Source organism: Strigops habroptila, chromosome 2 (genome assembly GCF_004027225.2).
Source record: "Strigops habroptila isolate Jane chromosome 2, bStrHab1.2.pri, whole genome shotgun sequence".
Taxonomy (NCBI): Eukaryota; Metazoa; Chordata; class Aves; order Psittaciformes; family Psittacidae; genus Strigops; species Strigops habroptila.
This window is the reverse complement of record NC_044278.2, coordinates 115,081,398-115,108,660: the sequence shown is the minus strand read 5'-3', so window position 1 is coordinate 115,108,660 and position 27,263 is coordinate 115,081,398. Positions and strand designations below refer to the sequence as shown.

Here is a 27,263-nt window from a genome sequence, read left to right as displayed (position 1 = left end):
TGGAGCATAGGGACTTTTTGGTGTAATCTATGTGCATCTCTTTAAAAGTACCCAAATATTTAGGGTATATCATTCTCATTAGAAATATGTAGGTTGTCTGCTTGGTGTCTCTGGTTCTGCAGCTGGAAAGTTTCAAGGTCTGTGTGTTGCCAAGCACAATTTGTTGACCTTCTGTCATAAATCACAAAGTGATGGACTCTGCAAGAAAAATCCCGAACAAGGCTTCCTGCTCCATGGATCACGAGGCTTAAATTCACTCAGTATTTAGAATTATATTTCTGTGGGCTTTAGTATTTTTTTCTCTTTTTTTAGTATAGTTGTTTTTAAGTCTAGAAGAGGAATTGTATATTGTACTGAGGATGCTACAAAAAATTCTATAGGTAACCATTTGCCTTCTATGTCTTTGGAATCATTCAAGGCCAGGTTGGACGGGGCTTTGAATAACCTGGTTTAGCGAAAGATGTCCCTGCCTGTGGCAGGGGGTTGGAACTGGATGATCTTATGGTCCTTTCCAACCCAAATCATTCTGTGGTTCTTGGTGCTATGGTATGAAGATAGTCGTTGGGCTTTCCACATTGGGCTGTGCATTTCCTGTAGAAGAGTCAGGTTTAGCTGCACATCTTCATAGAATCACAGACTGGTTTGGGTTGGAAAGGACCTTAAGATCATCTAGTTCCGACCCCCTGCCATGGGCAGGGACACGTCGCACTAGATCATGTGGCCCAAGCCTCTGTCCAACCTGTCCTTGAACACCGCCAGGGATGGAGCATTCACAGCTTCCTTGGGCTTTCTTGGGATCTTGCTGTCCTTCAGTTGTGCAAATGTTGGGAGAGACAGTATCAAACATGCCCAGCTCATTTCTAGGAGATACTTGCTTCTACTGATCTTAAACACCTCTGATAAAGGAGATTCCACAGTCTCACAGGCAACTAGTTCTGGTCTATCAATACCCACAGAGAGAGCTCTTTATCTGACCTACCTTGTCTTTACTGTAGATTTAGCTCTGTCTTCCTCCTTCTGTACTTGAGGAGACAGATTTGTCATTATATGGTAATTATATGAAAGTAGTTGTCACATTTGTCACTAGCTTTTTTAGTTTAAGCAGTTTCCTTGTACACTACATGCCTGTTACTTTCATTGTGCTCTTCTGGACTTTCTTGCTTTGTCTATGCTTTTCTTCAGCAGTAGTGCCCAACACTGTAGTTAGGAGTGTGCTTGCACCAGGTCATTAGAAAGACTGTGTAATATTTTACGGCACTTTCCACAGCACTGTATTGCTGGTGCCTATTTATTTGTGTTCTGTGGAATTTGTTATAACTCTTGTACTGCCTACACAGTTGTTTCTTCTCATGGTTTTTATGGATGTGATTTCTCCTGCCAACTACTTTGTGTTTGTTTTTATTGAATTTCGTCGTGTTGACTTTGGGCAATTCAATTACTTTGCATGAAAACCTGGTTTCTAAAGGATTTTGTGAATTTATGACATAATCTCTGTTGCATCATTCAAATCCTTACTGAAGAGGGAAGCAAAACCTCTTTGGTGACCACAGTTAAAATGCCTTTAATTCGATAATGAACTTTTATCTAGTAGAGTTTTCTCCTGTAGTGTTCTCGGGCAGCTCTGTGCCCACTGACTTAATTCACATATGTAACTGCCACAAAGGTGCATTAAAGTTCAGGTCAATTACACTGGCTCCTTCCCTTAAGACACCTGTCAAAGAAGAAAATTGCAATTTTAATTTATTTATCATGTTTGTTGCTTCTTATCCTCTTGTCAATAGATGTTTATAAACTGGTTGTTTCAAGTAATTCTTTCTAGTATGTTTGTGGATAGTAGAAGTGGCCTGGTTGACCATCTAATATTCCCTGAACTTCTCATTTGCAGAAATTGGTTTCAGTTTTATCTTCATGTTCTGGAAGGCATCTGGTAAATAGAGGTTAATTAACAAGGTGTTTAAGTATTTTAAGTTGCCCAAGTTTTGCCTAATAGGATACAGATTAGAGACAAATGGATGCTAGATGAGTGGTGAGGTTGGAAACTGGCTGAACTAAACTTAGCAGGCTTGATGGGTCATGATCAGCAGCACAAAGTCCAGCAGTTCAGTCACTGGTGGTTTACCCCAGGAGTCCAGGCTGGTCAGTAGCACCTTCATTGATGACCTGGATGAGTGGACAAGAGGTTCCACCCTCAACAGGTTTGCAGATGGTACAAAACTGGCAGGAGTTGTTGCTGCACCAGATGGCCATGGACCTCAAGAGGCTGGAGAAAGGAGCCGAAAGAACTCAAGTTTCAGCAGAGGGAAGTGCCAAGTCCTGCCCCTGGGGAAGAACAGCCCCAGGTACCAGTATATGCTGGGGCATCTGGAAAGCAGCTTTGCAGAAAAGAACATGGGGGTCCTGGCAAACACCAAGGGGAACGCGGCCAGCAAAGGAGGCCACCAGCCTCTTGGGCTGCATTGGAAGTATTGCCAGCAGGTCGAGTGAGGTGATGCTTCCCCTCTACTCAGTACAGATGGGGCACAGCTGTAGTGGTTTCTCCAGTGCTGGGTTTCCCAGTACAAGACAGACATGGACATGCTGGACTGAGGGGCCATGAAGAGGATTAAGGGCTTGTAGCATCTCTCATAAGCTCAGAGAGCTGGGGTGTTGTGACCTGGAGAAGAGAGAGCTCAGAGGGATTCTTCATGATGTGTATAAATACTTGTTAGGTTGTTACCAAACTTACTTTAAAGGTAAAAAAGGAATAAAAGAAAAAAGGGCAAGAAAAAGAGACTATTTAGTGAAGTGAGTGTTTTTGGTATGCGCAAGGGGCTTTGTGGGTTTTTTTGTTTATTTGTATTTGGGTTTTTTATTCTCCCGAAAAACTGGTTCTTTGCCATTTCTCACTTACAGGTTTGAACTTTGGAGGGATAGGGCACAAATTTTAAGTAGAACTTGTGTTTAAATATACGGGTGCTTTCACTGAAATACGCCATTGTACTTACTGTGGTTTCATATGAGGTTATTTCATATAAAGTTACATGATTTCATGTAAAGTTATTTCAGATGTTCACATTTTTGATGCAGAATAATACAATATGATAGTACTGGTGAAGGAAAAGGGAAAAATAAAACCCAACAGAGTAGTTTACACAGTAAAAGTTATAATGTCTTGTGTGACTTAATTGTAAGTCACATGCCAGAGAACTTAGAAAAGGGAAATGGTCTCATAGTAAGAATTTTTTCTCTGAAATTCATTGTGAACTTTTCCTATTCAAATTTTTATCACACTTTCTGTATCAACATGCAGCAGCCTCCTGTTCTACGTGTTTATAAGCTTCAGATACACACTGCTGCCAGCATTTCCATTTCTTCTCACTGAAGCTGTCTGTATCCTCTCATGACAAAAACTGGTTGAGAGTGAGTAAGTGCAAGTGCTTTTTCTCCAAGGTTTTTGCCTCCTGAATGAAGGTGTGAATAGGGGCCAGTGTACCTAGAACAAAACAGTGTTTCCTCACTCTTGAGCTGTATCTGGCAAAGATGGGGTGGATTAAGGCAGTATGTAGCATGGTGTAGTTGTTCCTGAAGCAGCTGTAGGTACAAGCAATTCTACAGTCAGGGCACAGCATCTTCTTGGTATCTCAGGGAGGATGGCTTTACCCTTTCTGCACTTCTCTGCTCCTGGCACAGAGGTCCCCTCTGTCCCTTTTGCCTGGGCCTGCTTTGGTGCTTTTACACCCTTCCAGTGATCTCCTTATCTCACCAAACTGGAGAAAGCTCTCCAAAGTTTTGGTTTGCCTGTTTTTTACCTCCTTGAGTTCATTTTCTTCAGCATTTGTGAGTCACTGTGCAGGTGGAGAGGAGGACGTAGGAGCACGGAGCCCCATTAAGGAGGAAGAAGTAGGACATTCCCCTCTCAGTGCTGGAGTGCTGCTGAGTTGGCTCAATGACTCTTGTATGATTACACTGATAATCTAGAGGAGGGTGGGATTATTCCAAGTGAGATTAACAGTGAGATAAACTAGGAAGGATACTCTCAGTTGGGAGTGGAATGAAGCAGAAGCAGCTGTCTCTACATGCGTCTTAACTGCCCTGCCTTTTGAACTGAAACTAGCAGTATGATATATGAATAAATCACAAAGTCAGACAACATATCGTGTTGAAATTGCTGTTCTAATGCTTTATTATTTTCATTATATTGTTTTATTTTTATTTTGTTATTATTTTATTCCAGACTATTTAAAGTGGCATCATTTATTCTATGTCTGTTGTCTCACTGCACTGGTTTGGACTTCATAGGGTTTTTAAACTCTTACAGGAATAGCTCAAAGTCCACTAAGAACAAGAGAATCCTTTTTAGTGGGTTCAGGCAAGTTTTCATTCTGGTCCATCAAGCGTATAAATAATGAGTAACTTTTATAACACTTGTAAAATCTTCATGATCCAGAACACACAGTAGTAGTGTGATGTTTTATGTAATAACACTCTTTCTCCTTCTTGTAGGTCCTTTTGTTCTGCATCACAGCTGCTCTGTTCATGTTCTTTTTCAGGTACGTTGCTAGTTTATGTATTTATGTTTGTAAGGATTATTTTAAACAGCATTTCTAAGAGCTTACTTGATTTTTGGTTTTCATGTGCAAACTTGTATATTCTCAGCTCATGCTTTCTGAATTGGTGCTTCTGTGGCATCAAAACCCCAATGCTGTGAACATAATTGGGCTAAAAAGAGAAATGCTGAGTTAAATGTTTGAAATCTTCTGGAGATTATACTGATTACTTAAGGAGCCTCCTCTCATCTCATAATTAAGACCCTGGAGATCTAACATTACATAGTATGATACAGCTGAAATACTGCTTTTCATATATGTTCGTAAGTAGCTTGTGGCAAGGAAGACAACATTTTTTCTTCTGGTGAAAATGGAAGAGAACAGGAAAATGTGATTTAACAGTTTTCAATACAGTCAGATATCTCATATGGGTGCAGGTGCAACTACCTTCTTATAATTGTAGAGTGAACTAGTTTCACATACTTTTTCACAAGGTATCAGTTGTACTCCTTTAAAAACATGCAGTATTGGGGTCAGATGAGACACTAAATAATTTTTTTCTCTCTTGGTTTGCAAGATATATGTAATTTACTTTGTCATTGCTTCCTTTTTAAATACCAGGCCTCTCAAATTTTCTTCATTCTATCTCAAGCTGGAAAGTTACTTGTTAAAATAACCTTTGACTACAACCCTGTGACTTAGAATTCCTGTGGCATGCAGCCATCTATGGTTCTCCGAGCCCTATGATCCCCTGGTAATTGCAAAACTCTGGAAGCTGCAGCTTTTTCTTTTCATAATTCCATTACTTACAGGTTATTTATGGATATTGGGCAAGAACAGTCTGTGGATAAGGGAGAGCTGTCAGTACATTCGAAGAAGCATTCCCCCTTTCATCTACCACCCATAAGACCCTTGCATTGGTAGTCTTCTCCTTGCTTTATTTTCTTCTGCTTCCCAGAGTCATGGCATAACAGCTTTGGAGAATTTGAGTTACAGGGCTGAAGTTTGACGCCTGCCTGTATGAATGCTGATTAAACCATCTCAAAACACTAAAATGCTGGTCAAAGCTATAAATGTTGCATGATTTGGAGGAAGCTAGTTGTCTCCTATCTATATCTTTGGTAATAACACAGCGTTTTATGGACAACCTGGATGTTAAATGAGAACTGACCAGAGCCCAGAGGTATTTGGTGACTTCCTCCTTGACCTGACACAGCAACACTGGCAGTTGGATGGGCTCCAGACCACTTTCTCTTCTGAAATTAGAATCACAGAATCACAGGTTTGGGTTGGAAGGACCTTAAAGCTCCTCCAGTTCCAAGCCCCTGCCACGGGCAGGGACACCTTCCACTAGAGCAGGTTGCTCCAAGCCCCTGTGTCCAACCTGGCCTTGAACACTGCCAGGGATGGGGCAGCCACAGCTTCTCTGGGCACCCTGTGCCAGCGCCTCAGCACCCTCACAGGGAAGAATTACTTCTTGTATCCTTTTTAATTGTTATGTGCCAAGAAGAATAGGGAAGAGTCAGAGAAACCTCAGGGAGGGGTTTGAATTTGGAAAACATGGCTTGTTTAAAAAGATAGGTGTTGTGGTTGCTTGATTTAAAAATAAAACCTCATTCCATGGGATGGAATGACTGTCTTCAGGTACAAGAGTGCTGAAAAGAGGAAGAGAATCAATGGTCTGTTCTCACTGGCTGTGGTAGAAAGGATGAGAGATGATAGAGCAAGACATTTCTTCTTACAATAAATTGCAGCAGGAATGAATTCACTTAGATATTGAGCAAGGAAATAGTAAAAAGGAAGCAGTGGAAAGTTTCCCTGGTGGGGCTGCAGGTTGTCTGTCCTTTCAGATCCATAGGAACAGGTTTTGGATAAGATGGGTGTTGCTGCTTAGGGAAAGGAATGGACAATTTGACTTCCTGAGTCTCTTCCACTTGCTGATGCACATCGATGGCTGTCATAACATGAAATGTTTAATGTAATAAGCTATCAGAGACAGCAGCCAGCAAAGTCTTGGGAAGAGGATAATTTTGCTGTGCTTTGCTGAATGCGACTAGAGAGATGTTACCTGGAAAGATTCCTGTATTACAGCTCTGTGCTGTAGAAATCACCATGTCTTGCGGAACGGATGGAGTGGGCACAGGAAGGCAGGCGAAGACATGAACATGTTAATGGTACAGGCACTCAGGGGCATCGCTGAAAATTAGTAGAGAGAGAAATGTGACTCTTTTACCACACCGAATGAAAATGGTTTTCCGCAATTTCTAGTCACAGAAATACAATAGGAGAAGACCAACTGCTTAGGGAGCAGAGACATAAAAAGAAAGGTCACTGAAATGGTAGAAGAGAAACCAGGAATAATTACTGCAGAACAGATGAAATGAGAAGGGAGTCAGAATGAAAGGTAAATTCAAAAGAACAATATAGAAAGGAAGACAGTAGGAAGGGGGAAGGAGAGTGTGACTGAAGAGAGGAAAAAAATGAGATCATGTCAGCAGACAGGACAAAAAATAGAAGACTATACTAGGAAAAAGGCAGCTGAAATGCAGATGATAGGTTTACAGGCAACAAAGTTGTATTTAGAGATAGAGGAAGCATATTTTAGTGTAGTATTTTTTTCTTTCTTGTCCTTTTGTGGTACTTTTCTCCTAACTTAAACCTCTCTTTTTTCACCAAATGCTTCTCCTCAGTTCCACTGGAAGTGATGAAATGACGCATCACTTGTTTGTGGATAGTTGTAATGTATATACATGTGTAGTGCAATCAGTCGTATGCGTATTTAATGCACACATACAGGTTATCACAGTGGAAACAGGATTCTTCCCTTTTCCACTCATTTTCTCCTAAAAACTCACATACAGAAGTGTGTGTAGGAAGAGGAACATTCCCATATCTTTAGGAGTGAATTTTCAGGTGACACTGAACTCAACCAGGACTTAATACCACTTAAAGAATCATTTGTGATGTTATATGATGTTGTGTGATTTGCTTTAATTTGCACCTTTTTTAGAGTGTCTTGTAACAAAAGCACACTTTAATGCTTCTATTTAAGAAAAAGAATAAATTACAGTTTGCGTGGAGTTATGGCTATGGGTGGAAAGGTTTTGATTATGCCATGGTTTCATGTCATCTTATTTCAGTTTGAATAATGCATGGTACTGGCTTTCCAGAATACCACTCTAGAATAACTGAATAGAATAAAACAAGCAGGAGGAATCCTATAATGTGTAAAATAAATATTTGTAAAATACAATTGATGTTACTTTAGTAACAGTTTGATTTTGAATATTACGCTGGGGTTTTTTGGAAGGGTGATGCAATGGCTCTGCTTTTACACACGTTTGAAGAAATCCACGTAATAGAACACTTGCAATCTCTGCACAATAAATGAACACCTCCATATAAATCCCATCCACATAAACTTAGGAAATCCAGCAATTTGGGTGAGTATGTGTTGGCAGACTGCAGTACTGGTTGCTATAGTAGTTAATCCTCAGACTATATACCACCAGTTTATAATAGGCATATGTTAATTCTTCTCTGAACCCTCGAAAGGAAAGCTCCGTGTACAGGCTGCAACCAGCTATTATGGGAAGTTGGATGGTTCTGGTGATTGATTGGCCATAAGTTGAGGATGAAGTCTGCCTTCTGTAGTGATAAATGTTAAAATGTTACTTTCTGAAGCAATAATTTCAGACAATCAGAAGTTACTGCTGGGATTTCACAAAGCAGAACGTGGTGGTTTTCATAACTCGGGGTTTGCAGAGCTCACAACAGAAAGCTCTTGGTCTCTTAATGTCATTTATATATTAGCTATTGATTGAAAATGGCTGATGAAAAATAGAATGAAAAGAACAGTGAAATGTGGATGCACTGTCATATACTGCCATTAAGGTGGAGTAATGAAATGTGTATAAAGTCACTGAAAACCTTTAAGAAAGGTCCTTTTGTTTGCAGCCCTTTATTCTATCTCATTAATGAAATTCTAGCCTCCCAAATTACAGCTATTTACTTTTCTTTCCCCGTGAAACACATATCCTGTAATTTATTCAGTATTTCGACATGATGTTCGAAGTGCCTTTATTTTCTTTTAAAAATGTGTGGTACCAGTCCCATGTTTAATCACCTCAGCTCCCTTTTGTACAGAAACAACTACTTGAAAGGTATTATTGCCTTTTAATTCTACTCTCTTTTTAACTGTAGAATGGACAAGCTTAGCAGTTGGAATTGCTATTTTATGGGTTTAATACTAAATAATTTCCCCTTTCTTATAAAGACTATTTTGAAGTCTTTTACATTCGCTGTAGAATTAAAAGAGCTCATTAAAAGTTTCTACTATTAAATTATTAGCTAATAATTCAGATGAAGAAAAAACAGATGAGAGTTTTTTCCATGTTTATATATATATATTTACTATCCTTATATAAACATCTCAAGAGTTAGTGGTTCGAAGCATTGTTTTGGTAACTGTCATGAAACATGATTTCTGAGGTATTTTGGATGACCTGGTGAGTAGATGAAAACATTCAGTCTCCTAAGAAATGCTATAAATATCAGCTCGTTTTATTTAGTGTGAGCAAAAGTAAAACATGGTATCACAGGAAGGGGGTTGCAGATGAGGAGATAACCTTATAGGTTAACTATGACACTTCTCTGGCAGAGCCCTGCTTTGGGGTTGTGTAGCCTTAGTTCAACTGCAGATACGGGTAAAAAGTGAGGTAATCTGTGTTCTGTTTATCTACCCATAGAATAAAAGGTGAAAAAGTATTTTTACTTTTCTATTTTCATGAAGCGCCTTTTATTTTCTTCTCTTTCATACTCTTTCACCAGATTTCTGCTGCATTTCAAGGGGTTTTTTTGTCCTTTACAACTTGCAATGCCATGTAGTATTGTTTCAGTTTTGGTTTGAGGGGAGGTTGCTGTGGAGTTCTGTGGAGCTCTTGTCCTAGCTTTCTGCTGTGCTCACAGGAGAGAGAAGATGCTCTCCTCAAGCTAACGTTGTGTTCCCACCTCTATCTCAAAAATTATATAGTAAAGGTACACCTGAAGCATATTTAAGTGCAAGAATTTGAGATTAGATTTTCATACAGGTAAGACGAATATCTGGATTTACAGGTACAAAATGCCCCATCCCTGGCAGTGTTCAAGGCCAGGTTGGACACAGGGGCTTGGAGCAACCTGCTGTAGTGGAAGGTGTCCCTGCCCGTGGCAGGGGCTTGGAATTGGATGAGCTTTAAGGTCCCTTCTAAACCAAACCATTCCATGATTCTATGAAAATTGCAGTGCCCATCGGGATTGTGATGGGCATCTTTAGTAGGTTCGGGAGCAGCTTCTAATGATGTTCTTGCACCTTCAGTCATCTGCAGTTACGGCTGTAAGGATGTCCATGAGCAAATCTCACTTCTTCTGTTTCTGTGTTCTTGTATTTGAAGTACAAATCACTATTCCTCACCTGTTCATTTGGGTAGTGGGGGAGGAATGGGACAATAATGGTATCCATAAAATTACAAGAAACCAAATCTGATCTCTAATGTAGCATTAAAGAGAACCTTACAGCAATTGGATCTGTATATCTGCGGGGCCTTTTGCAAGACTCTATTTCTGTTCTAGGTACCTATCTGAGATACTTAAGATAGGAAATAGGAGGAAAAGATGGGCAGATCAGTTGTGGAGCTGCCTCTCGTTATCTGTTACTATAGGTTATTGTGCACCAAAACTTACTTGCATAGTTGTAGGGGGAATAAAACTAGGCTAATGCCTTTCCTTAAAGTTACCTAGAAACCATATTAAAATTATACTGAGATGGTATTTATCATTAATGAAATGCTGAGATATTATAAAAGACATTTTTTCTAACTTACTCTGCATACATCATGTGTATTATCCTATTTCATGGACCCATTTTTGGCTTTAATATGAAAAAAGAATAGCTTGTGTTCTGCTAATAAGAGCACAAAAGGAAGAGGACATACATATTAAAGTCTATAATAACATATTGATTTTTCTGGGTTATTACCAAAGTCTTTAGATGGAAGTTACAGGAAAAAGACATCATAGACAAAACACTTTCCTACATGAAAAAATACGTGAAATAATTGAAAACCTCCTTCTGAATTCTAAATACAATTAATTTGTACAGCAATAGAAAGTACAAAACTACAGTAAACTGCATGATCTCTTTAGATTTGTGTCAAGAGTAAAAGGAGAAAGCATTTATACTTCTGGTGCTTCCTAGAGATGCATCTTATGAACTGGGAAGCAATTTAAATTGGCTCTTGTTTATTTCTGTCCTTCAAAGAATGCATGTCCATGTTATCAGTGACTTGTTCCTGAATCTCGCATGCACATTTGGTAATCACCTGATATCTGTCATAATTTTTGCCCATTTGGTAATAGCATTTAAAGTATTCCTTTAAATTAGGCATTTATCAAATAATGTTCAGTTTACTGAGGTCTTTTTCCTGGTGCCTTTCTTGAGAAAGTATGTGATAACAATATGGGAAGTTTAGGGATTAGAATGTAACATTTAATATTCATGTTTACCTCCTGAATATGGGTGTTTGTGATATTGAAACGTTACTAAAGCAGCCTTACTTTAGTCTTAAGAGTTATTGGACCACATTCCTGAAAATATCCCCAGAGAAAAGTTTGGACATTTTGATGATGATTGTTAATCCCTTGATGCCTGTGGTACTTACAGTTTCTTCCTAGGAACTGCCTGCCACATCAGCCTTATTCCTTGTGCTCATTATTTTACTGTCAGCTTTGGTATGGCTTTCACACCATGCCAAGCAATGGCAAGAAGTCCATGGCTATCTCCGGACAGAGGTTACAGAGTGTACATCTGTGTGCATCAGAGGGAACAAAACCAAACCTGAGAGCCTATATTATAAGATTTAGGTGTGCAGAGGGGTAAATAGAATCACAGACTGGTTTGGGCTGGAAGGGACCTTAAAGCTCATCCAGTCCCAACCCCCTGCCATGGGCAGGGACACCTTCCACTAGAGCAGGTTGCTCCAAGCCCCTGTGTCCAACCTGGCCTTGAACATTGCCAGGGGTAGGGCAGCCACAGCTTCTCTGGGCACCCTGTGCCAGCGCCTCAGCACCCTCACAGGGAGGAACTTCTGCCTAATGTTTAACCTAAATCTCCCCTCTGGCAGGTTAAAGCCATTCCCCTTATCCTGTCCCTACAGGCCCTTGCAAAATGTCCCTCTCCAGATTTCTTGTCAGCCCCTTTAGGTATTGGAAGACTATTACAAGGTCTCCCCAGAGCTTTCTCTTCTCCAGGCTGAACAAGCCCAACTCTCAGCCTGTATGTCTTTACAATACCTCAAACACTCCTTTTGATAGTAAGTTCTAGAAGGAGAGAAGCATCTATTGGAAATCAGAGCAACTGTTACCTGGTGCCGTGCTGGTGCCTGTGCCGGTCTCTGCCTCCCGCATCCCAGCTGGCAGCTCCACATTCTCTCCTGAAAAGCAGGTGAGAGGATAGGAAAGGTGAGATAGAGCCTGCAGCAGCAGCAGGGACAGATGATTTGTGTCACTGCCCCACGTCACGGTCAGTTGTTGGCAGTGGTGGTGGGAGCCAAGGGGAGGGAAGGGGCCGGGGGAGGCTCTGGCTGGGAGCTGCCTGCGTTACGCTCCTTGCGAGTGCCTTTTGAAGTGTTTTCTTCTTTGAATCCCTCTCACTCCTTTGGCTCTGTATACTCTTGGGGATGACTGATGGGCTATGCTGAGTGCCAAAGCTGGCTGCTGCCCCTTTACCTGCTCTTGTTATCAGATGCACTGCTTGACCAGAGAAGAAAAGAGAAACGTGAGGAGGGGAGACAGGACAGTATCCATAGTGAAGGAGTAAGATGCCAAGCAGAAAAAGACTTCCACCAGCAAGGATCCAGCTGTAACTAAAGGAGTGGGAGAACATGGGCGATTGCATTAGTAGGGCTTTAAGTGCAGCTTTTACGTCTTTGGTTTTCCTAAAGCTCTTCAGAGAGAGTACTTATTTAAAAGCATATTGAATCATCCAAGTACCTAATTTACAACTCACCAGGTCATTCTTTTTCCTTTTTTTAGTGCCTCTTCATCTAATAGAGAAACATTATATGCTCTTGCAGTACTCCGTGTCTTCAACTCTTTTATATACCTGAGCGTTACCTAAACCTTTATTATGCTCAAATGATAGCCCAGAATAAAGGTGATCATTGTCCTTTTGGCTTTGCATCCCTTGAACCACCTTTCTTGTTACAATAGGTTTTCCATTCCCAGTTCATGCTGTTCTTCACTTTGTCTTTCAAGTTGAAAAGGTGATAGTGGATTGAAATGAGTAGGCAGGTATTTTATTGTTGTGTTATACTCTTGTCTTCAAACTAGCTCTGTTCTTGAAGGTATAAGCTACGGTTAGATTAGGTCCAAATGAGGAATATTAACTGTGTGGGCTAAAGTCAGGCTGAGTTTTGATTTTCCCTTGGTTAAATCATGCTGCTCCTGATCCTCCAGTGTGCAGAAAGGCTTTTTCAGCTGTCAGTGAGTGAAGAAAATGTGGTTCAATCTAATTCCCATCTCTCCTAACATCTTTTGTGGTTGCAACTTTTCATACCGAGATAGGCTGATACATCTGTTCCTTAGTAATACACATGTCCAAAGTCAAGAAGATACCCTTAAAGTGGGTGACTTCTCTTTAGTTGGGCTTCACTGCCTTTAAACAGAAACAAAATCCACTTTTACACTAAACTCTGATGGCTTGCTTCATGTTTCCTGTGGATTAAGTAGTGTCAAGGATTTTATAGCTATATAGGAAGAAAGGAATATATTCTCATAGAAGTACTGTATGTTTTCCATTGCCACTTTGCATGGTACACATGCCAGTTTGCATGCTTTAAAACAACTGAAATAGGGATTTTAGTACCATGTATACACTATTAAAAACGTAACTAAAATAGTCTATAGAAATAATTAGGTTTTTTAGGAGTTATTGCGAATATTTCATTGCATTTGCTAAATCAATAAGTTTACTCTTTTATAGAAAATACCAGCTTTTGAATATAATATGAAGAGATTAATTTTCCATGGTTGGTCACTTCGAGACATATGGTACATAGGCTGTTGGGATTTATTTAGACCTCTTCTTTCCAACAGTAAATCTTGTCCTCGTTTTAACAGATTGCTTTACATGTAGTTGGATCCAGTTGCACAGCCTTCTCAGGAGAGGAAATGCATTGCCTGCAGACAAGCGGTACAAGAACTATGCCTGTACAATAGGGAGTATTTTTCCACCATTATCACTTTTCAGTGGAGATTCTTTTTCAGATACGTAACAGTGACTCAATGAACCAGGAAGGTGTTTACCTGCAAGGTGATCTGCTGGTAAAGGAAGAAGCTTTTGAGGGCTAAAATTTCAGGCGTCTCTATGCAGACCATCCCCAAAGGAAGAGAAAGAGGGTCTCCTCCCCTTCTTTGGGTTTCGTCTGTCAATCACAAAGGGCTTTTGTCCTGCTAACGTATCGATGTGTCTGGGCTTTGGCTCTTTATCATCTTCCTGTCATCCTTAAATACGAAATAAAAGAGGGGAAATAGCTTCTGGTTCTCAGGCTCTGAGAATAAACTGCTTGTAGCCACCCTGGAATGCCTTCTGCAGGGATGCGATTGCTGGTGATGCCACACATCACCCGTATGGCTCCCAGCTCCCAAGGCACTGGTCAGAACAAGGCTGATATTAGAAGTTAGATGATGAGAAAGCAATCGAGCTTCACAGATTCAATTTCTGTCTTTGATGCTGGCATTAAAGTGTCAAGGTCTGTGAGTGGAAACGGAGTGCAGATGACATTTCCGGCTGCTTTAATCCTGATGCTAGAAAGATCCATTCACAGGGTGTAGGGATTGAATTGTATTTTTGCGGGACTTCAGCACTGTAAGATGTATTTTGCCTATGTTTTATCACCAAACATTACAGAAAGTTAGTATTTCTTTCCTTATTTAAAGTTACTTTTCTGTGAGTTTATTCTGTGTATGCTGTATAGTAAAGATTTGGCAGCTAATTGACTCACATACATTTGAGACACTTTACATTTTACAGATGGAGTACTAAGGGAGAAGATTTAAGCAGCCTGCAGAAGGTCAGATACAGAATTTGTGAGCTTTTGAGCCATAGAGTTCCAGTCCAGTTCTTAAATCACGGGGCTATCTCTCCTGCATTCCTGTTCCAGGACGTAACTTAACTTTAAAAAGTGGGGCATGGTACAGAATTGCTGTCAGACAAATAAGGTAGGAAGCAGGATATAAGCAGTGGTATAACAAGACAAAGTTTTAAGCCAAATAAGCACTCACTCAACAGATGTATTCTTCATTTTCTTTTTCAGCGGAATTGGATACTTTTATTATATTTTGGCTTTCTGAGAGAGTGGGAACATGAACTTCAGCTTCCTAATACTGTCTTTTTAACCAGTTTTCAAAAGAGAGTGGAAGAAGGATCTGAACAACAAACAGACTCTACAACTGTTAAAGTTTCTGCATTACTTTTTGTCATACCTTATGCAGGGTTTTCCTGGGGAGCTTTACATGTCAATTAGGATATGAGAAATACACTTCTCTACGGTGGTGAAAGTGAAACTGATTTAATGCTTTTAGAATAATAATTCCCCCTTGTCCTATCCCTACTTGTCCATGTAAGAAATCCCTTTCCAGATTTATTGTAGTCCCCCTTTAGGCACTGGAAGCTGCTGTAAGGTCTCCCTGGAGTCTTCTCCAGGTGATGAACCAGCCTGTCTCCGTAGGAGAGGTGCTCCACATGATCTTCGTGACCCTCCTTTGGACTCATTCTGACAGCTCCCCATGCTTCTTATGTTGTTGCCCCAGAGCTGGATGCAGGACTGCAGGTGGGGTCTCACGCTGCTCGTGATGCAGCCCAGGACATGGTTGGTTTCTGGGCTGCAGGTGCACACTGATGGCTCATGTTGAGCTTCTCATCAATCAAACCCTCAAGGCCTTCCCCTCAGGGCTGCTCTGAATCCATTCTCCGCCTGCATTTGTGTGCAGGACCTTGCACTTCACTTTGTTGTTGGCATTGGCCACCTCTCAAGTGTGTCACGGTCCCTCTGGATCCCATCCCTTCCCTCCGGCCTGTCAGCTGCACCACACAGCTTGGTGTTGTCTGCAAACTTGCTGAGAGTGCGCTGAATCCCACTGTCCATGTCGATGACAAAGATGTTAAACACTGTCAGTCCAGATTTATACTATCAGGGCTTTAGCTTTCCTAACGTGATCCCTGGCTGCTCAGACAATTTATCTGTATTCCTCCCAGGCTCCCTGTTCTTGCTCCCACCTTCTGTAGGCTTCCTTTTTGTGTTGGAGTTTGTCCAGGAGCTACTTGTTCATCCATACAGGCCTCCTGCCATTCGTGCCTGAATTCCGCTTTGCTGGGATGGATCACTCCTGAGCTTGGAGGAGGTGATCCTTGAATATTTACCAGTTTTCTTGGGCCCCTCTTCCCTCCAGGGTTTTATGGCATGGTACTGTACCAAGCAGATCCCTGAAGAGGCCACCGTCTGCTCTCTAAATCCAGGGTAGTGAGTTTGCTGTGCATGCTCCTCACTGCCCTAAGGATCTTGAGCTCTGCATTTCATGGTCACTGCAGCCGAGGCTGCCCTCAATCTTCACGTTCCCCTCCTTGTTAATTTCTTTTTCCCAATTGTTTCTTGTCAGTTCTTCCTGATTTTACTGCTGCTCTATTAAAAATAGTCACCTAGTTTTGCTGAGCTGAGGGATATGTCTGTCTATTTGTTAGTTTCATTTAGATAACCAAAATCCTCCTGACATTAAAGAAAGAAGAGATCCCTTTGAGCAGCAATTCTGAAACTTGTCAGAACAATATGTTTATTTGCAAAAAGCATCGAGGAAGGGAGAGTCACACCAAGAAATAAATCATAGTTCTTAGAAGGTAGGTTAGATTTCAGAAAGCTCTGCTTGTCGTTTGAATGATACTTGTGTTTATTTGATTGCTGCTGTCCTTTGTGGAGACACAGAGCTGTAGTTCTTGCAGACACCACTGTGGTCATGAAATATAAGTGCTATACTGGTAACTCACACTCATCATATGTTTCTGGTTTGATAACAGGCAGGGCAGAAAATCTCCATTTCATGAAAAGCAGAAGGCAATTACATTACATTAGACTCCGTGTTTTGGTATTTTATGTATTTATAAAATATATGGTCTTTATGTAAGGGTTGCACACAAGTATTTCACATTTAACTACTGCACAACTTGAATATATATTTGTAGTCTAAAGACTGAAGTCCCAAATAAAGCTTTTAACATATGACATTTGTATTTCATTTTAGAAGGAGGCATATTTTTAACTACAGGTATTGGAAATACTTGGGATTCTGTTCCTGTGAGCTAATTGCGGACTAGAATAGGAAAATAAGAACTACTTTGTGGTTAGATGCTTGTGGTCTTTCTTTTGGCTTTTGGCCCTGAGATAAAATGTCAGGGAAAACACTAAGGGATAAGGGTATCAATCAGTGTATTCTGGACCTAATTTGAAGCCTGTCAAATGTCTGCTACTTTATAAACATTGAATTACATCATTCTTCTTCATTCTACCTTCTGCTTATACATCCTTTGGCTATAAGAGTATAAATTATGTCATACATGATTTTCACAGACATGCTTCAGTTCATAAAGTCTCAATTTCACAGTAAAAGAAACTGCTGTGAAAACCCAGCTTCCTCTGTGAAACTGAGCCTTTATGGGCCATTTCAAATATTCTGAAGAATGAGACATTCTTTATTCTCTTTCATGTGTTTGACATATTGACTAGAAACCGTACTGAGGAAATGTTTCTAGTCTGATATTTTTAGCCTAAATAATCCTTGTCCCAAACTAACCAGATCTGATTAATGTAATAGCAAACTATAATTCAGAATCTGACTCTGCTCTTACTGACACTTAGATCAAACAATGGGTTTAATCATCAGGTGAAACTGTGATTCAAAAATTCAGTGGCAGGTTTTCAGTGGATTTTTAAGAAGCTTGAATTTCATTTCTGGTATGAGTAGGAGAATTGGATAAGTAAAGAGTGAGTGAGGGAAAACCTGAAGAGCATTAAGTTAAAACAGTCATATTCATAGCTGAGATTTTGCTCTAAAGAGTAATAATGCATTTTAGCTTAAAATTCGTGTTTTTTAAAGTAGGAAGAATAGGTATTTTAAACAACAGTTTTCTGCTAAGTCAACATACTGAGAGACTTTTTTTCTGTAGATATTTGAATGAAAGCATATTTAATCTTTTTCAATGAAACATCAAAGTAGTACTTAGCCCAGGATCAGGCAAATGCCAAAAATTCTGGGATGATTCCTCAAATACACTCTTTGAAGACATTTGGAAGAAAGAAGTTGTTGAATAACAGTGTGCATAGTTATTGGTCAAGAATGAATTGTGTCAAGTCAATCTGGCTTCCTTCTGTGAAGATAAGAGGCTTCGTTGATTCAGAAGTAATAGAGGATATCATATGTCTTCAGTAAGTCTTTAGACAGACTCTCATGTGACATTCTCATAAGCAAGACCTCAAAGTACGCTGTAGGAAAAACTCCCTAGTTAAACTCCTAGTTAACTCCTGAGTACTGAATTTACTGTCAGAGTGGAAGTATTGTCCAGGGATAATTTGTTTCATCTATAATCTAATATCAACTCTTACATCGTCATCCTGGTCATTTATGAGCTCATTGAACACTGAGACCTGACCACTCCTCTGAGATGTCTGGTTTTTATCTACAGATTTAATAAATACCTCATTCAAACCAGTGTGCCAAATTGGAGAAATATTCCCAAAGTATAGTATGCAATTAGATGGAAGGTTCTGCACTTTGGAAGAAAGAATTAGCTGTACAGATGGAGAATTTGGAACCTCTTCACAAGTGACAGTTCTTCATAGCAGGGCCTAGGAGTTAGGTTACAACCTGAATCAGGGACTGTAGCGATAGGACAAGGGGTGATGGATTTAAACTTAAACAAAGGAAGTTCAGGTTAGAGATAAGGAAGAAGTTCTTTACTGTGAGGGTGCTGAGGCCCTGGCACAGGTTGTCCAAAGAAGTGGTGAATGCTCAGAGCAGAATGAGAATGATCTTTTGAATGATCATGAGAATTTATAGACCATATTCTGTGAGGAACTTGAAATTGCTTCAAGTGTTTTGTTCAGTCTGGAAAAAGTCTAGGCGGATAATAGCCTTCTCATGTATGCAGGACTTCTCTGATGAGGAAAAGAATAATGAATTCTCTTGAGTGAAAAGAAATAATAGAGTAAAATTGAAGCAAGATAGATTCAGGTTGGGAATAATTATATTGGAGAATCTTTCCAATATTAAAGATTTACTAAACAGTGGGATAGATGTTCCATCATTCTGTCATCCATCATAGAAGACCAGGTTAGACACAGATGGTAGAGCTGCAGCCCTTATTTTTGATGGGTGAATGGATTATATGAAATTTCTTCTGTTCTACCTTCTTTAATCTTATGTGATTATTCTGTGTAACTTGTGATACAAATGGAAGTGTAATTCTAATTCTGTGAGGCCGCATGTCGACTACTCAAGTGGGCAAGCATTTGTAAGTGGAGGCTAAATGGGTGGCATCAAACTGACACAAATTTTGGTATTAGATTTTTTTTAAACCAGTCAAATTTCAGGAATTGTTCCTTCATAAGGAGTGAACCATCACTCCTTAAAGAGAATCCATTAGGAGTGTTATGTTTCGTGTGTGTCACTCAGGTGCTAGAGAACAGTAAATTGTGTTTAGTGGTAGAATTTATGAGGATGGACTGCTGGCAAAATAGACAATATGCCACTGAAGCACCAAAGATCAGTTATGAGAGGGAGATGACACGCTAAGGAGTAACTGGAACACCTCTGTGATTCAAAGCGACATAAACACACATGGCAGTCGTGTACTGGGCCTCTAGTATGTGCTTGTATGCATTTGTTCTAGGAGTGCAAGGTCTGCTGTGGAAAGAAACTAAAAAACATGATTGTAGCCCAAGCCTTTATGTAACAGCTGCTGTAAAAGGCTGTTTGAAATCTTGTCAATCTTGGAATCTCATCAGCTGTACAATGGAAATACCAAGTAGCTAAAGGTTTTTCCAGTTATTCATTTCCTGGTTTAGAATTTCTGTTCGCTCTCTGTTGCTCCATGAAGAACTAAATAAATAGATAACTGCCTATAGCACTTGAGGAGAAACTAAACTAATAAAGTGTTTGAAACCAGAATGTAGAAATAAATGGAACAGCTTCTTGCTGGAATTCTGTTTCAAGTTTATTCTTTTAATTTTGTCAAGAATAGTTGATTTGATTTGTCCGTGACATTTTGAAAAGTTATATTTTAGACCCAGCTAAAAGGAGCCACTGTTAGGTTTTCTCCACTTGTCACCTTCCAAAGCTGACTTAATGAAGTTGGAATTTAACTCATCCTCTGTTGTCACTCTGCAGTACAGACTGACAGGTTCCTGATAATTTCTTGCTGATACACCTCTTCTCACGGGTGCAAACAGAGGGTAAGCCTTATGTTGAAAGCTAAATTCTCAACTCTCTTAAGACGTTCGGAGCATTATTTGTGGCTTCTGGTAAGAGTGTGAAAGTTTCCACTGTACTCCATGTGCTGCGAGTTGGTGACAAGGCAGTGTCAGTTTGAGTTAAATCACCACAACCCTCCAAGCAGTACTAGTCTGATATTAATATACATTTTATAGGCTAACATCCTATTTTGTATCCATTGACTTCTCTAGACCATATTCAGAATTGTTTAGTGTGTTACAAAGTGCTCGTTTGTTTTAATAACTGAAAGTTTGTTTTAATAACTGATGAATATAAAAGGAAAGCGCAGGAATACATTTTTCTGCTGTTTTACCCAATATCCATGCTTTTCTCTTTGGTTGTATAAGAAACTTTTGCTTCCATTGCATGATCGACAAGATGAAGTTGCAGGTATGATTATTTACAGTGGGTTTGCTGTCTGCATGTATGCTGTCATTTGTCTTTGGGAAGCACATAGTGAGTTACCCAGAAGTTTGTCACCAAAGCAGTCTGGAGATTGTTGCGTTCTCAGTCTCTCGGCACATCCTTATTTCGGGCACATTTGATTCACAGACAGCTGATATTGAAATATAAAATAATAATCTTTAAAATCACCTTACCATCATATCCTATGCATAACTCCCCATACGTTTCCCTCTTAAAGTGGCCTCACAATCAAATCACATAGCAGTGATTATTAAAAGTATGCTGAACACGTCACCGGGTGCTCAGAATTACAGATAACACCGTGGCTGATATGCACATTTACACACACATGCACCCGTTGAAAAGCAGTTATCTAGGTGTCAATGAAAGGCATTACAGAAAAATGCAACATTTCTCAGGAATGAAAAAAAGAATATAAAATTAAGTTCCTTTTGAGTATTCTTATATGCAGTCTTGTTAAATAATGTACTAAATAACACCTGACCTTTGAGATCCCTTTTGACAAAGTCGTCTGTCATTAGATGATAGAATCACAGAATGGTTTAGGTTGGAAAGGACCTTAAGATCATCTAGTTCTAACATGCATTTTAAGGATTTAATTTATACTGCTGTATTAATTTAATATCAAGTACACAAGACTTTGGAAAACAACCAAAGCTGTGATGGTATGTTTTGAGTTCCCAGAACAATCTGGTCTTCAGTTTTCCCCTTAATTATGTTAAAAATGTGCATTTCTATCATTTGCCCTTAATTGGTACTTCTCTTTTCCTCCCGCTGAAGAACTGTTGCTCAAATTTGAAGAATAGTTTGAGCTAAAATTTATATTTGTATATAAATACTGTATTTTGTGTCTATATGCGTGTATAGACACAGAAGACCTCTATTACTTGAAATAACTTCAGATTCTGCATTAGAAAAGTTCATAGAATGGTTTGGGTTGGAAGGAACCTTAAAGCTCATCCAGTTCCAACCCCCTGCCACAAGCAGGGACACCTCTCACTAGAGCAGGTTGCTTCAAGCCCGTGTGTCCAACCTGGCCTCAAACAGTGTCAGGGATATAGATGGGGCAAAATGTATTTGCATTGTGTAAAATACATGAGCCTTGCAGCACCTACCTGTGAAGATGAGGTCAGGCCACTGAGGGGTGGCCAGAGCCTGGAGCTCCTGGTGCTCTTTGCAGGTTACAACTTCAGAAAACCATCTGTATAGCTCATTAAGGAGATGTTCCTTTAGCCCTGAGCCTGCAGAATGCTGGCGGTCCCTGCTGTACATGAAGGACATGGGATGGGGGTTTTCTCTTGTGCAGAATAACAGGAAATTGTCTTGAGCTCAGTTTGATTTTCTTCTAATTTGTCCTTTGTTTTAAAAAGTGATGCCAGTGAGCTCCTGGCTCTGCAGTGGTGGAGAGTTACTCGAGCTCTTTGAGCCTTGGCAGTTGGACTTATTTCCATTTGGATATGAGCTCTCTTCCTGTTTGAATCTGACCTGCATGAGCTTGGTTGAGGCAGAAAAATAGCTCCAGGGCTGACTGTCTTTCTTGCTACATTTATTTTATCCAGCAATTCAATGAAGCTTTTCTGTGGTTAAGTATTTTTAAGAGTAACATTATCTGCTACAGTTAATTTATGGACTGTTCATCTCTCAAAAAGTTTAAATGAAGACCTAAATGAAGACCTAAATTATGATCTAGGAGGTGATTATTTTTCTTCCCCCAAATTAATTTTGTGTTAAACAAATGCAGCACCAATGTAAGTGCACAGCATGAATAAAATTCAACATTTAAAGCTGAGCATTGTGTAAACTTAAGTGCGTGTTCAAATTCTGTGTAGATTCTTCCAAGGTTATGAACATACGTAGGAATTACTGTACTGGAACAGATCAATGATTCATCTAGTCCTCCTGAGAAGAGCTGGTGAAGCATGCCAAAACGTAAATCAGGGACTTGATCAGGATTGCAAGTCTGTCACGCAATGCTTAACCCAGCTGGAGACCTGGCAATGGAGTACAAATCATGGGTGACTAACCTCACCCCATCTCCGTCTTCCCCCACTGCTGGTGAGTGCTTGCTCTGTGCTTGCAAAATGGGATTGTGTAGCCACAGGTGCCCATCAGAGCCAGGTCTGTACCACAGGTCTTCTGTGCCCCACTTGCCCTCCCCAGGAGCAGGGGAGGTAGCTCCTCATTCTCATACCTATGGAAAGTCCTGGAAGAGCAGGAACCTGATGTAAGGTGGAAAAATGGTAGATCTTATAGTTGGGGGGAGGTGGAGAATATGTGTCAAGCTGCTGTTTCATTAAATAAGGTCCATATGTATTTCACATCTGCTCATTAACAAGCAGTTGCCCTGTTCCTTGGAGGAAGATGCTTAAGTAGCGACCTCAGAACAGCAGAGTACTGCACTTGCAAGGTGCAAGTCTTGCGAAGGTGCAAACCAAACCCTATAGATCTGCTGTAGCTACAAGAGATAGGAACAGCCTTCAGATGTGTAGCCAAATCTGCCTGCAGTGAGGCCCCGTAATATGTAAACAAGTCTAAGTCTGGTTGGGTGTATGGTTGGTCATGAATTTAGGAGATGTATGAGTGACTCTCTCTTCTTGAAAAACTGTAAGGGATCTTCAGTTTGATGTAGCACCTACTAAAATGTGACAGGGAGCAGGTTGCTGAGTCCATGGTGTGTAGGTTGCAAATCCGATGTTGGGGCATTGAGAGAAGGAATTCCCTTCTTCAGAAGAACTTTCCCTCTTGGAAGCAGTTAGGAGAAAACATTAATAATGTGCTTGAAAGTCTGGCTGTTGTAGGTTGAGGAAATACAGAGGATGCCATGTAGAACTCTTGCTGCTGGGCTGCCTAGTTGGGAAATTCCTCAACATTGAAGAATCACAGACTGGTTTGGGTTGGAAGGGACCATAAAGCTCATCCAGTTCCAAGCCCCTACCATGGGCAGAGATACCTTCCATTAGACCAGGTTGCTCAAAGCCCTGTCCAGCACAAGAAATGTCAGTGGTGATAACCTGAGTTGTGGTCATGGCATCCAGAGAATCGTGTTAGGCTCGACTGGAGTCCTGCTTGCAACAGTGCATTTCGTGATGTGGTCTTGGGAAATGGTGTGTTTCGATGGGTATCTAGTGGGCCTATTGCTGGATGTATGTTATTAGAGATCTCAGGTATGGTCCTTTAAATTGAAGTTGCTTGGGTTTCAAAGCTGCTTGAAAACTTGGGTGAGATAACCTGTTAATGAATGTTTGGTGGTAGAAGGATGAAGCACAACTAGCATATGTATTGATGCCAGACTTGCAGAAGAAATCGGGGTTTAGATTCATTCTCTCCCTATTTGTCCACCAATTTATTATTTTAAACCAGGTGACTGTCAGTGTTTCTTTAAATACAATGTTTGCCCAGTGTGTGTTGGGTGGCACGATGTTACAGTGGTTTAATATGGATGCTTACTGTGAAGTTAAAACTGATACACTGTGGGGTTTAGACTCAGCAAATTAAATACTGTACTTATCACATTTACTGTTGAAATATATTCACACCAGGAAGGAAGGAAAAAAAGTACTGTCTTAATAGTTACTAGTATTAAATTGTTTCCATGTAAAAATCAGATACAATTGGGAGCCAGGAAATGTAGAATTAAGCTGGGATGCTGTGAAGATGTTTGAAGCACTGTACAGATGTTCGTATTATTGTCAATCTGATTTTGTCAAAGAAACCATCTTACAGAAGATAGTTGCTTGATGCATTGATTTCTTAGCAGTTTATGGCAGTTTTACAGCTCTTTTCTGCCTTGTCAGCTTTCTCCTGGCTTCAGCAGAGCTCTGGCTAAAACATACGATCTGCACCTCACACTTAGCTCTAATTTTACAGAGGGAGAATTGATTTTGGTTTCTTTCTTAGGGCGTGATTAAAATGAGGGGTTTGATCTGTTTATAAAATCATATAAAAGCAGCGCCTGCCAACCTGTTATCCACTCATCCAGCTGTACTGAAGTAATCCCACTACTTTGAATTGAAGAGACACGTGATATCAATGATACACCCAGCAGTATGTGGAGAGGAACAGTGTTGTCAGGCACTACCCTGTGATTTTATTGCAAAAGTGGATGTGATTTATTAGTTGAGGAAAAGAAATGAGAAAAATGTTATCTTGAAAGTGAGCCAAATCATATATTCCTGGACGTTACACAGACCACCCAGATCTGAAGTCATGTTTTACGTCTCTTAAATCTAAATACCTTCAGCTGAGTCTTGAACTGCCTGAATGCACCATGCTTGGAAAAGGAAAATCTGCCTTTTAATTTCCCTTTCTTTTTGCATCCTCCTTAGTGAAAGGCTTCACAGTGAGTAAGCCTGATGAATTTCTGGCATAAAGGCACAGCAGATTTGCTTATCAGAAATGTATGTTGCTTGCTGAGATTTAAATTTACTTACTCTTGGGATAATTACACTTAATCACTCAAGAATAAGAATGGGCATGATCCTGCAATGCAATCTCTTTCCAACCAGCTCTCTGTGTTGCCACGGTATGGACATGGCAGCTAACAGAAATTCTAACCCTGAGCATATGTACCTCTGCTAGAGGAGAAGCCGGAGAAATGTGTGTGTATGTACGTTATTGTGGGTGACTGTGATGCATAAAGGAATTTGGCATAGGTCAGTAAAACCCCATACCCTTCTGGCATGCCATGGCGGGTGGTAGAGTAGACCACCATTTATTCTCCATTTAAAACCCCCTCCATTTTAAAAAACATCAACAGGAGAACAAAATAGGTTTCTCTCATTTTGGGAACCTCATTTAAAGATGAAGAAAATATAGAAGAAAATATATGTTTATATATATAGGTAAATATAGATAGCCCAAATCTTAATGCTTTCCCGTTTCACCTAGATTCCCATTTTATTCTGCGTTTATCTGCAAATGGAAATGTTCTTTGTAATGTTTGCTTTCATGTCATGACTGTGTGAGTTATGCTGCAGTAACTAACGGGCTCCTTCCCAGTGAATCTAACCTTGAGAAAAAGCATTTCCAAACAATACAAGCAAGAAACAGCATCAAACAGCAAATTTTCCCTTCTGTCGTAGTTTCTGAAGTTTCATTGGGACCCACCTTGCAGAAATAAGTACCTTTTTGCCTGTAAAATTAAGTTTACGTGCAAATATATATGAATTTATACATACAGACATCGATGTGCAAGCTGGTGTAATGTTTTCAACTAACACTGGGAACTGAGGAGGGTAAGGACTGAGTCGTAATTCATAACATAGATTATATTTATTTTATAATGTAGTTTATATACACATCCACTGTTAGTGTTTTGCAAAGATGTGTTTATGGAGCGTGGGGGTTTTTTGTGAGGTACTTACAGCTCAAGTTATCACACACATTAAAGCAGGGATTTAGGCAAACAAACTATGGCTCTGTGTCATTCTGCGGTGTTTCCTTGGATGTTTTGCAAAAGAGGAGGCACTTTGTTATGGCAGATCACTGTAGTCATGGTGTATCTGTGTAGAAAAACGTCTCATTTAAGTTTTAAAACTGCTCGTTTAATGAGTTTTTAAGACACAAATAGTGTGATTTTCAAATTCACTGTGGATTTAAAATTGAGCTGCCTTGTGCCTATGGGATGAGGCAGTCTGAGGAAAAAAGGGGGTAAAAAAATGATTTATGAGAGGCTCTATTTCCAAATATAATCGTTTGAATTTAATATGCAACTTCTGAAAATCGTATTGTGAACACATGTTAATAGAAACTTCCCACAAAAACAGATGACGAGATGTGAAAAAGATAAGATTCAGGGCGAGTTTGTTTTTCTTAAGTGTATCTTTTTCACATTAGCCTTTTAGCAGACATAATTTCTGCCGGGGGAGATAACCACAAAACCCTCATGTATCTTTGTCAAGTGAAATCCTGACCTTGCAGCCGCGTTTTGCCCCATTTCCAAAGGAGGAGGGATGTTTGCGACAGCACTGTCTTGTGTCTCTGCCAGTCTCCTTCCTGGGAACCTTTGAACCTCAGAGCCACTTTTGGTCATATTTACAGAGCATAAACATCCCAAAGATAGAGAGAGTTCTGCTTTTTTCATCACAGTAAGTAGCTGTGTAGACAGGACAGATGTACTGGTGGTCACAGGCTCCCGGGTGAACCCATCCTTTGTAGATCCCAGAGAACGCACGAGGGTGTTGCACTCAGGGAATATGCTGGCTGTGCAAATTGCTAGGAAATCAGGCTCGGTGAATTTATTTGCTCCTGGAATCATAGAATGGTTTGGGTTGGAAAGGACCTTAAGATCATCTAGTTCCAACTCCCTGCCATGAGCAGGGACATCTCTCACTAGACTGTGTCGCCTAAGGCTCTGTCCAACCTTGTTGGTTTAACTACCAATGAAAAGAACCCCAAAACTTATTTAACTCATTAAAACTTATAAAACTTATTAAAGCAGCACTTTGCTGCTCTCCCATTTATCCATAGCTAGAGAATTTGAATGCGGATGATCAAACTGCCTTAAAACCTGTATGGTCAATGATAGATGTAAAAGTCTTGGTATTCTTCCTGTTTCTAAAAAGGCATAACTGTTTATATATACCCTTCTCAATATAGCTTACTTCAAAAAACTATTAATAGAAAAAGAAGATAAATTCCTTTATATAACAAAAGATAACTTGAAAGGAGAGGAGAAGATAACCATGATGTGCTATGATGTGCTGTCAAGTTAGGTAAATAGCAACAAAATGCCAT

General features: G+C 40.0%; 1 protein-coding gene across 2 annotated transcripts in view; it reads left to right on the top strand.

The window, feature by feature from the left end:
* The window catches only part of TMEM135 (transmembrane protein 135), a 164,266-nt gene that overhangs the window by 100,931 nt on the left and 36,072 nt on the right, over nucleotides 1-27,263 (top strand). For both annotated transcript variants that reach the window (XM_030476721.1, XM_030476722.1), the window contains exon 6: nucleotides 4,483-4,529. In XM_030476721.1, coding sequence (XP_030332581.1) covers nucleotides 4,483-4,529 — 47 coding nt within the window. The remainder of the gene's footprint in view (nucleotides 1-4,482; nucleotides 4,530-27,263) is intronic.